General features: G+C 59.5%; 2 protein-coding genes across 2 annotated transcripts; both read right to left on the bottom strand.

The window, feature by feature from the left end:
* Positions 1-542: 542 nt before the first annotated feature.
* Positions 543-3,718, bottom strand: MRPS23 (mitochondrial ribosomal protein S23). The gene is made up of 5 exons (XM_026081567.1): positions 3,612-3,718; positions 3,353-3,520; positions 2,579-2,656; positions 2,341-2,464; positions 543-1,020 (listed from the first exon to the last, which is right to left on the bottom strand). Exons 1-5 carry the CDS (start codon positions 3,653-3,655, stop codon positions 862-864), a joined length of 573 nt encoding a protein of 190 aa, XP_025937352.1. The 5' UTR covers positions 3,656-3,718; the 3' UTR covers positions 543-861.
* Positions 3,719-7,806: 4,088 nt separating this feature from the next.
* CUEDC1 (CUE domain containing 1) lies at positions 7,807-11,859 on the bottom strand. The gene is made up of 10 exons (XM_026081566.1): positions 11,572-11,859; positions 11,056-11,183; positions 10,760-10,880; positions 9,813-10,008; positions 9,425-9,508; positions 9,237-9,326; positions 8,886-8,979; positions 8,343-8,401; positions 8,106-8,176; positions 7,807-7,872 (listed from the first exon to the last, which is right to left on the bottom strand). Exons 1-9 carry the CDS (start codon positions 11,857-11,859, stop codon positions 8,109-8,111), a joined length of 1,128 nt encoding a protein of 375 aa, XP_025937351.1. The 3' UTR covers positions 7,807-7,872; positions 8,106-8,108.
* Positions 11,860-14,373: the final 2,514 nt, after the last annotated feature.

The following is a 14,373-nucleotide window of genomic DNA, read 5'->3' as shown; positions in this document are numbered from 1 at the left end:
TTTTCAGAACAGTAATTGCTTTTCATTTAGCCYGAAAACAAAATCCTTAATAAAAAATAAGCTAGGCACTGGAGTTTACAGACAGGGGAAGAATGGAATTCTAATCAACTCTGAAGTATAGTAAAATTGATTGCTACTTTCTGAAGTTGTGCTGTGCCAAAGTTTCAGCCACTATTTCTGTAACAGCACTCAACCTTCTCTTCAGCAACCAGTTGTAACACATTTTTTACACTGCTGAGGTCACCGATTTCATCAAGAGTCACTGAAAGGCAGCAAAGATCCAAATTACCTGGTATTGTTATACTTTATCATATTGTGACTTTAAGCAAATGATGGAAGGGAAAGAGCATATTAAATATAAATAGCAACTCTTCTCAATTAGCTATAAAAAGATGACTTTTCAGAGTCACTTTAGACAGCTGTTACAATGTATCAGGCAAACAGTATATGCCATTTCAACAGCAGGACTGTCACAAGGCCTGATCAGTGCAAAAGTTAAGGCATCTTTACTACTGCAAATAACACACCCGAAGAGACAGAAGTTTAAATTTTAAAGCAAGTGTTTAATTTTGCACTAGTACGTGTCATACTTTCCATCTCGTGATTTGAGATGGCACTCTTGAACCTCAGAAGAAAGGATTATTTCCCATTTTACAAATGGGGGGGATGGAAGAACAAGAATGTCTGTCACCCACAAGGCCATAGAAGGCACTAGAGCAGGATAACTGAAGCATACCCCCCTTCAGTAAATGCCTCCTTGTCATAGGGTTGTGCACACAGAAATGCTGAGTCCCGAGCCGTTGAATGCCACAGATAGGTAACGCTAAGTTGCAGTATGTGCCAAGACAACAGCACAGCTTGTTAGGACGGTAAGGAATTTCCCTTCTGTGTTTCAGTCAATTCTGCCGGCTGCTCCTCCTGACCTTGCTTCTTTTCCTGCATCTCTTCCAACACGGTTTGAAGTCGCATGCGTAATACAGGATCCCTGGTTTGAGTATCCTGATGATCGGGTTGTGCTACCTACAGTTAAAGGCAGATGGTCACCAWAAAACAGGGTTGCAAAGAATTTCTGACAAAGCTTGACTGAAGAGAGCAATAGAAAGCAACAGCTCCAGTTTGTATGCCCAAAAAAGCAGGTAGATTTGCCTGTAAAAGCTCTAACTCATGCCTAGATTATTACAAAGATAAAACAGATTCAAGTTTTCACCAGGGYGAGAAATAGAAAACAAGACTGCTGACCTCCAGCTAAAAAGATGAAAGAAAGTTAGTGATCTCATCTTTCCACACTCTCTCTTTGGGTAGTGTACTTCAACCAGAACCAATTTCTGTTCCTCTTCAGCCTCTTTTATGGAKGGGAAAACACTATTGATGCTCAGGTCCAGGGCTACTTGGATGATGARGAGAATGGACAGTATTTTACAGGAAAGAATAACAAATGAATTTAGATAAACAGCTCTTCTTCCTACTTTTTGATGTTTAAACTAAACTGTCAGCTTTCTCAGACGAAACAGTTCTCAATTAGACATAAAAGTTTAAAGATTTCTAACCATCATAAAGCAGCTATAGTCTAAAACAACCTATCAGATAGGGTAAAAGTGCTTTAGGTTCATTCTTCTACCCCATTTTATGACAAAAGTCATAGAACAATTGCCTGAAACAACAAGGAACTGGACTTCATATGTCCAGAAGCCATTTCCTCTCTTTTACACTAGCAAAGCCAGAAAGCAGCACATCAGTGGCATGATGCTTTGGATAGTTCTTTYAGACAGTTATTTTCTTGACAAAAACACAACAAAACAAATCCAAACTACAAACCTCTTATTTCAATACTGCTGCTTTTTACAAACGCAAGATTTATGCCTCAAGAATTTCCAGTTCAGGATCAAGGTTAAAGAACACGCACATATCAACCGGTAAGAATGCATTAGACTATTTAACTATTAAAAAGGGGTAGAAAAATATGTCAGTTAACTTAGGGCAAGGAGAGGTTCTAATTTACCTCCATGTTACATAGGTAGTATGTATATGGTAATATGTAGACAGATTTCCAGATGGTTTATATACTTAAACCAATGGTTGGGTTCAAAGCACTGAAGACTGAAATCATCCATCACTGACACAAGTAGTTCTTTTTCTGTCCCAAAAGAAGAACCTTAACCTTGCCAGTCATGTTCAGAACTGAGAGAAAAGTTTACCTTGCACAAGACATTTTTATTACGACTATCACACACATGATTATCGTGATGGGAATTTAATTTGAACTCATTTGATATTAAGGACCTAGAAATKAAACTTTATGAATCCACAAGCCAATTAATTTTCTCAATATTTAATACTTACTTTTTCTGTCCCTCTTCTCTGTAAAATTATCCCTTGGGCTAGAAGAGCTTTTCCTGTTTCTTCAAACAATCTGTCCTCTTCAATTTTTCCTTCTTCCTTCAGTTCATTGAATTTCTCAACAAACCTAGATTTGAAGAATTAATTTTTATTTTTATAAATAACCTTTTGGTTCATTGACTTCAGTGAAGAAGGGACAAGTGTCAGAAATATTTCCAGTTTAATTATAAATAAATCTTACCTCTGGCAAGTGGATTTGAAGTTTGATTGTGACAGGTCAAAAGATCTTGGACCATTCCCATAAGCTCTATAAAACCTCCTATTCAAAAAATAAAACATTGAAGTTTTTCAGTCCATCAAAAAGGAATAYGTTTTGAAGTATTTAACCAGCAGAGTGTGTTCAGTTAGGCTACAACAGAAAGTATTAAAATAATTAATTCACCTTCTTCCATTACATTTCATATTATACAATGTTTTTCACCCCAGCATTTTTAAATGGTTTTAATAAATCCCAGTTAATCTTTATCACCCACCTGCAAGTCACAGGACCATTATAACTTCTTCACAGAGGGTTAACTTAGCCCACCTTAGCCACACAAAGTGGTTTTATAGGAGTTCTGTGCCATAAAGGCATCAGCAGAGGCCAAAGTTTTCTATTGCAAATGAGCCTTCATCTGACATGAGGCTTTTTGTACATCTGCTAGTGACTATAAATACACTGAAGAAACTGTAAAGCTGCATGACGCAGTCCTCTGTGATAGAGCCAAGCGGGAAAATATTGCTCTAAGGGTCAGTGACTGTTAAAGGCAGCTGTATTTCTTCCCAGGGCCGGGTTTGTACGTGCATACACCGAAGAGCAAAGAGGCAACTTTAAAAAGAAAGCTAAGGGAGCAGGCGCCGCCCGGGACCAGGCCGCGCAGCGCCGCCAAGCGCAACCGCCCTCCCGCGACGAGGGGCAGCGGCAGAGCTCGGGCGCCGCCGCGGGGCCCTTCGGGGCGCGAGCGCCGGAACTCACGCGCGGACTTCGTCCTCCGGGTAGAAGACGGGCGGGACGACGTCCTTCACCTTGCCGTAGCGAGGCCGCGGCGACCGGTAGACGGGCTCCCGCAGCGGGGGGAAGGCGGCGTAGACGTCGAACCACAGCGGCTTCGGCACCACGCCGATGCGGAGCAGGTTCCGCGTCCTGCCGGCGGAGAGCGCGGCGGTCAGCCCCGAGGGCCCCGGCCCGCCGCCGCCGCCGCGCCCCGCCGCCGGCCTCCCCGCCCGCCCCGTACCGGGTGAACACGCTCCCGATCTTCTGCATGCGGTTCCCCGCCATGGCGACGCCCCGGCCCGGCCTCCCCTAGCAACGGCCGCTCCGCAGCAACCGGCGCCCTCCCGCCCGGAAACGGAAATACCCGACCCCAGCCGATTACCGAGCCCTCGAACGAGCGGCTGCCAGGGCACGCAGCCAACAGCCGATAGACCGCCGCCGAGGAGCACGGCCTAGCCAGGCAGCGGCAGCCGATGGCCGAGCAGAGGCGGGGGCGGACTGCCAGCTCCAGGCAGAGGCAGTGGATGCTCGATGTTTCCGCGGGAGCCGATGGCGCCCGGTGCCTCCTGCCGCCATGGCCCCGTCCCCGGTCCCCTGTCCCCAGGCGCTGACACGAGCGTGCCCGCGCCCTGGCTAAGGGACGTGCCCCCAGTCAGGCGGCCACCGTGGGCCACATGGCCACCACAGCCGCCATGGCCACTGTAACCACCATGGCCCTGAGGTCACCATGGCCACCACAAGCACCATGGCCATGAGGTCACCATGGCCACCACAAGCACCATGGCCTTGCAGACACCATGGCCATGAGGTCRCCATGGCCACCACAAGCACCACGGCCTTGCAGACACCACGGCCACCACAGCCACCATGAGCACCATGGCCTGCGGCTACCATGAGCACCATGGCCCAGTGGCCGCCATACCCACCATGGCTCTGTAGCTGTCATGGCCCTGTGGCCCCCATGGCTCTGTGGCTGCCAYGGCCCCTGACCACCATGGCCCCACGGCCATCACAGCCCCCAAACCCGTGGCCTGCTCCTCAGAGCCGGCCCGGCCTCCTTGGAGGAACGGCTTGGGGACAGCAGCGCAGCTCCCGGCCTCAGTGACGGAGCAGGGGACATCCCCGCGCCCACGCCGGCCGCATCCCGCCCCGGCAGCCCGGGAGGTGGCAGCAGACAGTGCCCAGCCCCAGCCGGCGCTTTTCGAGGCGACCTATGAAATCCAACACCGACGGCAAGGTTATTCGCTCTGTGTAAACAGCCTCCCCCCGGCCCCGGCCTTTCCCCAAACTTGACGTTAAGAAGCGCGTCCCAATGAGTAACACCTGCTCGTTAGACGCAGTCCTTAGATTGGGAACAAGCTGATTAAAAATTAAAAAAAAAATGCATTCACTTTTTTCCATCTTCCCGTGTTATAAAGGAAGGAGGCAGTACATTTCCACTGGAGACTGACAGCAAGCAGGTACGAGGCCGGGCTAAAACCCCTCAACACGTCCATCCTCATCCGATTGCGCAGTTCACAGCCCGAGGCTTTTCTCAGCTGCTGTTTTCTAGCATGTGTTTTGGGAAGAAAAGCCTGGGTTCAGAGCGAAGGAGCTGGCCCGACCCGCCGCAGGGAAGGCGAGCGGTGGCGTTTAAAGCCAGCTCTCCGGAGCCCACRGACAGCCAGCGCCAGGGGAGAGAGCGGCGCTGAGAGCAGCCCTGGGAAGCGATCCTGACCAACGGCCCCATTTTGAGTACTCCGGCTTTGCTGGTGCTTCGGTGCGGTGCGCATTCGTAACATGCATTTCAGAAATAATTCCTTAAAATAAGGTTTCCGTGCCACTAGGAGACAACGCGAAGGAGCCAGGCTGCCGGYGGGGCAGCCGCTGTGTGATGGATAGTGAAGCAGAGGAAAGCGAATGCACGTTCCCCGACCCCGAGAGCCTCGCTGTTTGCAGACGGGAGCGGGGAAGCCGCTTTTCCCTCAAAGGCAGGTTTTTTCCTCAAAGGCAGGGCCGCTCCCAGAGGGGTCACGGCTCCGGCAGCAAAGCCCCCRACCACTGGGCAACGGCGGCTGAAAAGCTTCTCCCAAAAATCGATCCTAGTGGGGAGAAGGGGCTCTTCCCYGCAGGAGCTGTGCGCCGGGAGTGACCCACTGGCGCTGCCTTCGCACCCGCCACTCACCTGCAGCCGGAGCTGGCGCGGAGGGAAAACGCATCTCCCTCCCGGTCACCGTTCGCTTTCCCGCGGTAAAGCCGAAACAAGGCAGCAAAAAAGCAAAATAAACCCCAATGCTAAGAGTAACAACAAGCCTTTATTATAGGAATTACTATTAAACATCTTTAAGAAAAAAATCACTTATGGTAATAAATTCTAAAATAGCAACACTCACAAACGTCACAGAGGTGGTTTTTTTGTTGTTGTTCTGTTCTTTTTAAACTGTTTTGTAAAGAAGTGATACAAACGTCACTGAGAATTGTACATTTTTATAGAAGAAATGCATTTTGGCTCCCGAGCCTGTTTTAGTGGCCTTCCTACTCATTAGACCTGATTAAAAAAAAAAATAAAAGAAAAAAAAAAGTGGCGTTTACCAGGCTGTCTAGCTGCTGTTAAACCAGTGAGCCCAGCCGGATTCACCTGCGCTATGATATTAAGCCCTGGCCGCGGCACTGGGGCTGCCTCGGAGCCGACGGGCTGGCAAAGCCCTGCTGCGCCGGAYGAGCAGAGCAGAGCGTCCCGCCAGCGAGAGCCCGGGCTCCCGCTCGGCTGCCTGCGGGGGCTTTTTGCGCTCACGAAACGCAGCTGAGAGCCGAGCCCAGYGGCGCTGGAGCATTTACAAGCTGCTCCGATTGCACGCTTGATTTTCTTCCAAATATGCAGCGAGCTGCTTCGGATGGGGAGGGAGCAACGGCAGCTGCTCCTTAATCCCAGGGCCAGCGCAGGGCAGGGAAAGAGCYGCCCCTCTGCCGGGACCAGAAAGTCCCTCCCTGCTCCGAAAGGGCCTTGTTTCCAGCGGCCAAACGCCAGCTTCGCACTTAGCAACATGCATACGCACGCTGCACGCAGACAGACGGACAGACGCCCTGCCCGAATACTGGCCATCCAGCAGCCGCCGCGAGCACGTGGCTGTAACAGGGGCGTCCCGACAGCCGGGGCGCCCGGTCTCGGGATGCTCCTCTCGCCTGCCTTAGAAAGAAAAGCGTCGGAGCCCGCAGCCGGATGAGCTGGGACGGCGGGGCCGTCCRCAGGTCTGCGTTTTGGAAACCCGGAGCGTGCCGGCCGGCCGGGGCAAGGGCAGCAGGGCTGCTTTGGGAACAACCTCGGTGCCCGCTCCGAAGGCATCCCGAGTCTCGGGCAGAGCTGAAGAGCAGCTGGCCGGGAGGCAGCGCCGTGGCGGGGCTTTGGTCGCCTGACCCCGTGGCGAGGGCTGGTGGCTCCAACCTCGCACCGCTTGTGCCRGCTCACCGGAGCCCGATGCAGAACAGGAAAATCCGTGTTCACCTCCYGCACTGAGCGGCAAACGGACCATGCCGATAACAGAGGAGAAAAGGCTCTGGCAGGAGCGATTTCTGGCTTAACACTCATCACTCGGCACTTCCACAGGGAAGGGATTTTTTTTGCATATTTCTCTCCAGCCCGACAGCATCTCCTAAACCCATGGCATGACTCAGGCGCCGTTTTCCAGGCGCCCTGCTCGCCTCTGCGCTGGACTTCGCCGAACCCGTCCCCGTGCCCGGCTGCCGCGGCAAACCCCTACTGCGGTGRGGATTTTGCAGGCAGCAAGCAAACCGCTCTCCCTCCCTGCCCACGGCGCCTCTTACCTGCGCCGGCGCGGCCCCGCCGTGCGCCCTGCCCGGCGCCGGGGAGGAGAAGCGTCCGTACTTCAAGGCAGTTTTAGCAATGCCAAAGGCAAAGGTTTAATTCAAAGTGAAACGCCTAGGAAAAGAAGGCCTTTCCTTTTATAAACAGCARCTTATATTATTCTGACTATTACCTGCTCTGAATCTCTGCTCGTTACTCGTAGCAATAAGAGACAGCGTTTTTTTAGGTTCTCCTTCCCGTGCGTTTTTTTTTTTCCTGTGTGCGCAGAGTAAAGTTAGGTCACTACCGCGATATGTCCGGGAACACTCCAGCCGAGCAGGATCCCGCGCTCGAACGCGTCCTCGCTAGCACAACCGATCTGCACCTTCCCGCAGCGCCGCGCGGGTCGAGGGAGCAGCAGGCACCGGCCGCTCTCCCCCGTCCGAGGTCCACCCGCTCCGCCGCAGCGACTCACACCAGCTGCCGGGGTTGGGGGGTTTTTGGCTGATTTGCTAGACAGGAAAAGTGGTTTTCAAACCTGTGGTAAGAAAACACTGCGCCTCACTTCGATCCTTGTACTTCGGCGGAGTACAGCAGCAGAGGGGAACAGCCAAAAACTGGGTTATCTGTGGTCGTTTTTTTTTTTTTTTTTCCTTTTTCAGCCATCTTCTTGTTAAGCTTTTACATGTTCTGTTCCAGCAATAAACCCCGGCTCCGGCACCTAGGGCAGAGGTGGGATGGGGGGGAGAAGGAGAGCGGGCTCCGTCAGAGCTGCCTCGCGGTGGCCACCGGGACAAGCCCATGGTGGCACGCGGGACATTGGCACGCGGGACATTGGCATTGCAGGACATAGGCACGCGGGACATGGGCACGCGGGACATGGGTCCAACCCGGCCGCCCTGCTCGAGCACGGGACAGACAGACGGGGCAGCTCCCGGGGCAGGGTTCGCTCACCGTTTACCGCCCGTCCTTCGGCAGCTCCTCCTCTTCCCGGAGCTGCGGCTGCCGCGCGTGGACGTCTTCGTCTGGAAGGCAGGAGGCCGCCGAGCGGGGTCAGGGCCATCGCCATCCCAGCTCCCACGAGCCCCGCGCAGGGCCGGCACGGGCAGGGGAGCGGGCGCTTGCCCGCGGGATCCCGGCTGGCCGGCGCGAGCAGAGCGGGCACGGCTCGGCCCYGCCGGGGTTTCTTACCGCACGAGTGTCCCTCGACGTCGTCGAGGAGATTGGCCGTGGAAGCCGCTGTCCCCAGCCTGCGGCTCCGCTAAGGAAAATCAGCCGGGGRCCGGGATGGGGCCGCAGTGCCGTGAAGCGCCCTGCAAGACCCACTGCCCCGCCGGGAACTCCCCGGGGCCGGGCAGGCGCCTTGGCGGGCACCACAGGGGGAGGATTCGGGGAGAGCATCCCTGGCACCATGGGGGGAGGATTCGGGGAGAGCATCCCTGGCACCGTGGGGGCAGGATTCGGGGAGAGCATCCCTGGCACCGTGGGGGGAGGATTCGGGGAGAGCATCCCCGGCACCGTGGGGGCAGGATTTGGGGAGAGCATCCCTAGCACCATGGGGGCAGGATTTGGGGAGAGCATCCCTAGCACCATGGGGGCAGGATTTGGGGAGGGCAGAGCCTTTGGTCTCAGGATAACAGGGATTTCCAGCGCCTCGGCCACGGCTGCTCCCCCCCCAGATTCCCAGCTCCCCCRCTGCAGGGGGCAGGTGGCAAGGAGCCCGCTCGAGGATACGCCTGGTGCTTCAGCAAGTGTTTTCTTTTCGACTTCCTCATCTTCGTCTTCTCGGAGAAGGCCCTGGCGAGCTCGAACAGCTTCTTGCGCGTTGCTGGAAGGAAGAAGCGGGTGAAGGTCTCGCCCCGGTGGCCCGTCCCGAGGCGGAGCGAGCCCCAGCCCCGGCGCGCAGCCCCGCGACACCCCGAAAACGTCGCGTTGCGCAACGCTTCCCGGCACGGCGAGCTCGGTCCGGGCACCGCAAGGACCGTCGGCCCCCGGAATGGGGGGCGCTGCCGTTTTTGCCCTTTCCCTAGGATTTCCGTGGCAGCCCCGCGCAGCCCCCCAGCACGGAGCCGGAAGGCAACTCACATTTCCCCATGTGCTTCAGCTTGTCTCTGAATAAGGCATCGTCGGACACGGCGCTGCCGGCCTCGCTGCTTCCCGCGGGGGCCACGTCGCCTGCGAGGCAAACGCCCGGTCACCAAGCGCGCCCGCGACCCAAATCCGGCGTTTCTGGAGCCCCAGAAACGCAAGCTCAGGCRCGTCTCGAAAATTACCTGGTGTTACGGGGGAGAAACCAAAGTCGTTGCTGACGGCAGYGCTGCTCGACTTGGACTTTTTTGACTCGTACTTCAGCCGGTCTGGAAAACAACGCCGCCGGCGCTCAGCTCCCCGGGGCGGCAYGCGCCCCGCGCTGCTCTCCCTCCCCTGCTGCGCTCGCGGCGCGGACAGCGGCGAGGGAACGGGGCTACGGCACGGCACGGCACGGCACAGCGGGAGCCCGGGGCGCGGGAACCGCGGTGCGGCAGCAGCTCCGGGAGCGACGTGCCCAGCTGCATCCCGCAGCGCCTGCAGCCCCCCAGATGGCAATCCTGCTCTCCGCCGCTGGAAAACCACCCCTGCTCTCCGGAGCGGCTTTCCCGGGTTTCCGACAGGGCTTCTCACCTCTCTCCAGGGCAAGGAGGAAATCGCGGTTCCTCTGGAGCTCCTTCATGAACTCCTCGTTCTGCAGGAAGAGCGCGATGCGCTCGTCTTCCAGGTACTGCTTCCAGCGCCGCTCCTGCTCCAGGGCGCCCGGGCCCCGGGGGCCGAGGCCGCGCGGTGCCGCCGGCTGCCCACTGCCGCCGCCGCTGCCGGAGCCCTGCAYGGGAGAGAGGCGTCGGGCCGGGGCCGCGGAGCCCGCCGATCCGCTGCCGCCGCGGGAGCCGCCTGCGACCCGGCTCCTGCCACCTCTGCCCACGGGGAGGGTCGGCAGGGCAAGGGTGTTTCCAGCCGGGAGCGGAGGCTGTGTCTCCTGGGAATCAGCGGGGCACAGCGGGAGCCCCGCTTTTGGAAGAGCTCCTTGCCAGGCGCCGGCTTGCAAACACTTTAAATTAAAAGCGTGGGGCAGAACCTGCGTGCGAGGCCGGGGAGAAACGTCCCCCCCAGCCCAGTCTCTGCTCTTATTCCCCCCATCYGGAAGGCAGAGTGCGCAAATCCCAGGCTGACGGATGCTGCTGCACCAGGCACCCTTGTGCCCTGGCCCTCCGGCTGCCTCCAGCTCCCGGGTGCCTCCGCGCAGGAGCAGGAGYGGGAGCGGAGCCGCCCCGGGCAGCAGCGATCTCGCCCRCGCCCGCAGCATCTCTCTGACCCGTAGCTGCTCTCGGCGAGCCATAAAAAGCAAAAGCACACAAGCGCCGGGGAAAGGTCCTCTCCTGCCCCAAGCCCCAGCGAATCCGCACCGTCCTGTTCCCAGGAAGGCAACGGAGCCGGAGCGGCGAAGCGCAGCTTCCCGGCAGGCATCCATGAAAACGTGGCAGGCCGCCTTGGGAGCCAAGAAGGGAGGAAGAGCCGGGTGCCGCGGGAAGCGCCGCGGGAAGCGGGGGGCGCAGTGCCGGGGCGGCAGCGTTCACCTGGGTGCCGGCGGGCGGCCGGGCCGGGATGCGCAGGAAGTCGTCCGGCAGGGCGCCCAGGAGCGGCGGGTTCCAGTTGCGGTAGCGGCTCCGGGGCTGGGCGCCGCCGGGCGCCTCCGTCCTGCGGGACGAGCACAGGCAGCTGCCGTCAGCCGTTGCAAGACCCTGCCGGCGCCCGCAGCCCCCCCTCGCCCAGCTCCGCGGGATCCCGGGGAACCGGCCGAGAGATGCGGGGCTGGGAAGCAGCTGCTCCTCCAGGCGGGACGCGGCGCCCGGGGCGTTTCGGGGGCGCTCACCTGGGCGGCGGGGCGGGCGGCGCGCGCGGGGGCCGGCTGCCCGGCGCCGGGGGCTCGCGCCCGGGGGGCGAGTACACGGGAGGCGGCTCCTCGTCCGAGCTGTCCGGCTCCAGCGTCCGCTCCAGGATCTGGGCGACGGGAAGGAGGGGGTGAGAGCGAGCCGGGGGCGAAGCCAAGCAGAGTGGGGGGCGATTGGCTAAAATTGCTGCTGCAACCTGCCACGGCACGGCACGGCACGGCCACGCGCCCTCGGCAGCGGGATGGGAGGGAAGCGCTTGGGCTCCAGCCCCAAATTCCCTCCGGGGYGAACTGTCCGGGCTGCATCCTGCACAGCCGCAGGACGGGACGCCCTGTGCAACGCCCGGGGAGGCACGGTGGCCGTCCCCGAATTCGGCGTGCGCCGCGACGCTGGGAGCCGGCACCGAGCGGAAGCAGCCGTGCGGCTGCGTCCGTCCGTCGCCGGGCTTCGGTGCCGCGGTGCCGTGGGGCCCAGGCGTCCGGGCCCCCCGGGCTCACCTCGGCGGGGATGCTGTCCTCCGAGTCGGAGCTGTCGCCGCCGCCGCCGCCGCCGCCGTCCAGGCTCATCTGCAGGAGCTGGTCGATGGTGGCGTCGACGGCGCCGCGGTTGGCCCGCAGCACGCACTCGATGATGTCGTAGTCCATGCGGGGGAACATGGTGCTGAAGTCCTCCATGGCCTGGTTGAACTCCAGGCGCCGGACCTGCCGGCCCGGCCGGCTGTTGTTGAGCTCCGGCGCCGCGGAGCCGCCGCGGGAGCCGCTGCTCCGCCGGAAGAGGCTCGTCATGCTGGGGGCCGGCGGGGCGTCACGGGCACCGGCCGGGGCCGCCGCGGCACAGCATCGCCTCGCCGCCCCCCGGCCCTCCTGCGAGGGGGAGAGGAAAGAGGGAAAATGAGGGGAAAGAAGGAACGGCCATGGGGAAGAACGCCCCGGCGGAGCGGGTGTGGGGGCTGCCGCAGAAAACACGCTTCCGGGACCCGCTTTCCTCTCGAACCGCTCTGGGAAACCCCCTCCTCAAGGGTTTTCCCTTTCTTTCTTTTTTCGGGGAGATCTTGTTTTGGGGGATTTTAAAGTTTTTCTTTTTGCAGCCCTGCAAAGCAGGCGGCGGTGCGGCGAGACCTCCCGTCTCAGCTGGCGACGGTCAGCGCAGCTCGGCTTTCCGGCCCGGAGACCCCTGCACCGGGGATCCCATCTCGGAGCACCCCTGCACCGGGGATCCCATCTCAGAGCACCCCTGCACCGGGGATCCCATCCTGGAGCCCCCCCTGCATCGGGGATCCTGGCCTGGAGCCTGCATCAGCTGTGCCGATGGCTGGACAAACGCGACGGAAGTGCTGCAAGCTCGTAGGAAAACCCGCTATTTCCACTCCAAAGGGCCGCACGGACCCRTCGCTTCCAGGTTTGGCTTTTATTTACAAACACCCTGGAAGCTCTCTCAAAGAAGCGCCGGAGCTCAGACCCTCGCCGAGCAGGGGCCGCAGCAGGCTGCAGCGCGGCAAAGCAGCCGCTGGGAGAAGCCACCGCGTCGGGGAGGAACGCTGCAGCCCCGAGCAGATCGCGCCGCGACCGCCCGGCGTGGGGGACCGCGGCGCCGGGGTCGCTCCCGCGCCAACGCCGCTGCCGGAACAGAACTACGCCGGGAACGCCGCCGACCCGTGACATCCTTCCCAAAGGCTCTTCCCTAAGCGGCGCGTTCAAGGCAACCGCCCCTAAAGTTGCGTTCGGATAAAAAATACGTGCGTAATCTGGGAAGAAAAGCCCCCGGACACGCTGCCTGGCGAGAGCGGGGGGCGCGCGGCAGAGCCGCCGGCCGGACCCCGCTCCGCCACCGCAGCGCCTCGCGTCCGACTGCATCCGCCCGGCGGGGGCTTCGCCTCCCTGGGTGCATGGGTGTCCCCAGCGCCCGTGGGTGCTGCCGCCATCGCGCCCGCTTGCGATAGCGTGCAGCGGCTTTAGACGCGCTGAGCTGAGCTGCGACGCGTTCACAGGAGCACGTAGGTGCTTTAGAAGACACAGCTGCTCACGGGAACGGCCTCGGAGCCGGGCATCCGGGGGGAAAGAGGCTGCGTAGGACGCGCTGCAAACACGCGCGTAGCCCAAATCTGAAAAACACCGGGAACATGAGAACTTCCRCAGGGAACGACGACATCGGCAACGACGCACTGTCTCATAGACGTCGAGCGGTAAAACCGGGCCCCGAAACCATGAGAGGTTAAAAATCCCCAGATCTGTTTAAAGATCCTAAGATCCGTAAAGCCGCTGATAAGCGCCTGCAGCCGGGGATCTTTGTCTCCCAGTGTTTGGCCTTGGAGCGTGTATTTATTAGGTGCCCGGGAAGGGTAGGAAATGCCGCTACCGACCCCCCGGGCCAGCACCGAACCGCAGCTCCGGGGCAGAGCGCCGAGGCGGCGCCAGAGCTCGGCCGGGGCTGGAAGCCGCCGTCCGGGGGAGCCGAGCAGCTCATCCGCGTGCAGACGTGCTACTCCGCGTGCTACTCGGCGGCTGCAGGCGTGACTGCAACGGGACTAAAATTCGGATGAAAAGTAAATGGTCAGGAACAAAACTTACAGTTGCTTCTAACGGCAAACGGAAACGCCGAGCACACGGGGAGGACGGGCAGGGCGAGGCCCTGCTGTCCCGCAGGTCGGCCCCAAATCGCCGCCGCTGCCGCCCGCGCACCGCGCACGCAGCCCTGCCGGGGCAGCAGCCGGGGGACCCGCTGGCAACGCAATCCTGTGTCGCGGAAACAAATAAGCACACGAGGATCCCTGTTAATACCTGTCCTACCGCACACTAAAACGGCTGGGTTTAAGCCCTTTTCAAAAAAAAGGGTAAAAAGCAACCAGGTAAAGATAAGCCTCGTTTGGAAAGCTCCCTGGCAGGGACTTCTCTGCGAAGGGCTCAACACGGGCCGAAGGGGCAGCGAACGGGGCAGCGCTGAAAGCCACAGGGCAACTTTGGTCAAAGGAGCGTGGTGCGCGGTGCACGCCACCCGGCACGGCCGAGATCCGCACGCGGTGCACGGTGCACGCCGCCCGGCACGGCCGAGATCCGCACACGGTGCGCGGTGCACGCCACCCGGCACGGCCGAGATCCGCACGCGGTGCATGGTGCATGCCACCCGGCACAGCCGAGATCCGCACGCGGTGCGCGGTGCACGCCGCCCGGCACAGCCGAGATCCGCACGCGGTGCACGGTGCACGCCGCCCGGCACGGCCGAGATCCGCACACGGTGCGCGGTGCACGCCACCCAGCACGGCCGAGATCCGCACGCGGTGCGCGGTGCACGCCGCCCGGCAC

Source organism: Apteryx rowi, unplaced genomic scaffold (assembly GCF_003343035.1).
Source record: "Apteryx rowi isolate R43461 unplaced genomic scaffold, aptRow1 scaffold_554, whole genome shotgun sequence".
NCBI lineage: Eukaryota > Metazoa > Chordata > Aves > Apterygiformes > Apterygidae > Apteryx > Apteryx rowi.
The sequence above is the reverse complement of the archived record's forward strand: the minus strand, read 5'-3'. Positions and strand labels throughout refer to the sequence as shown.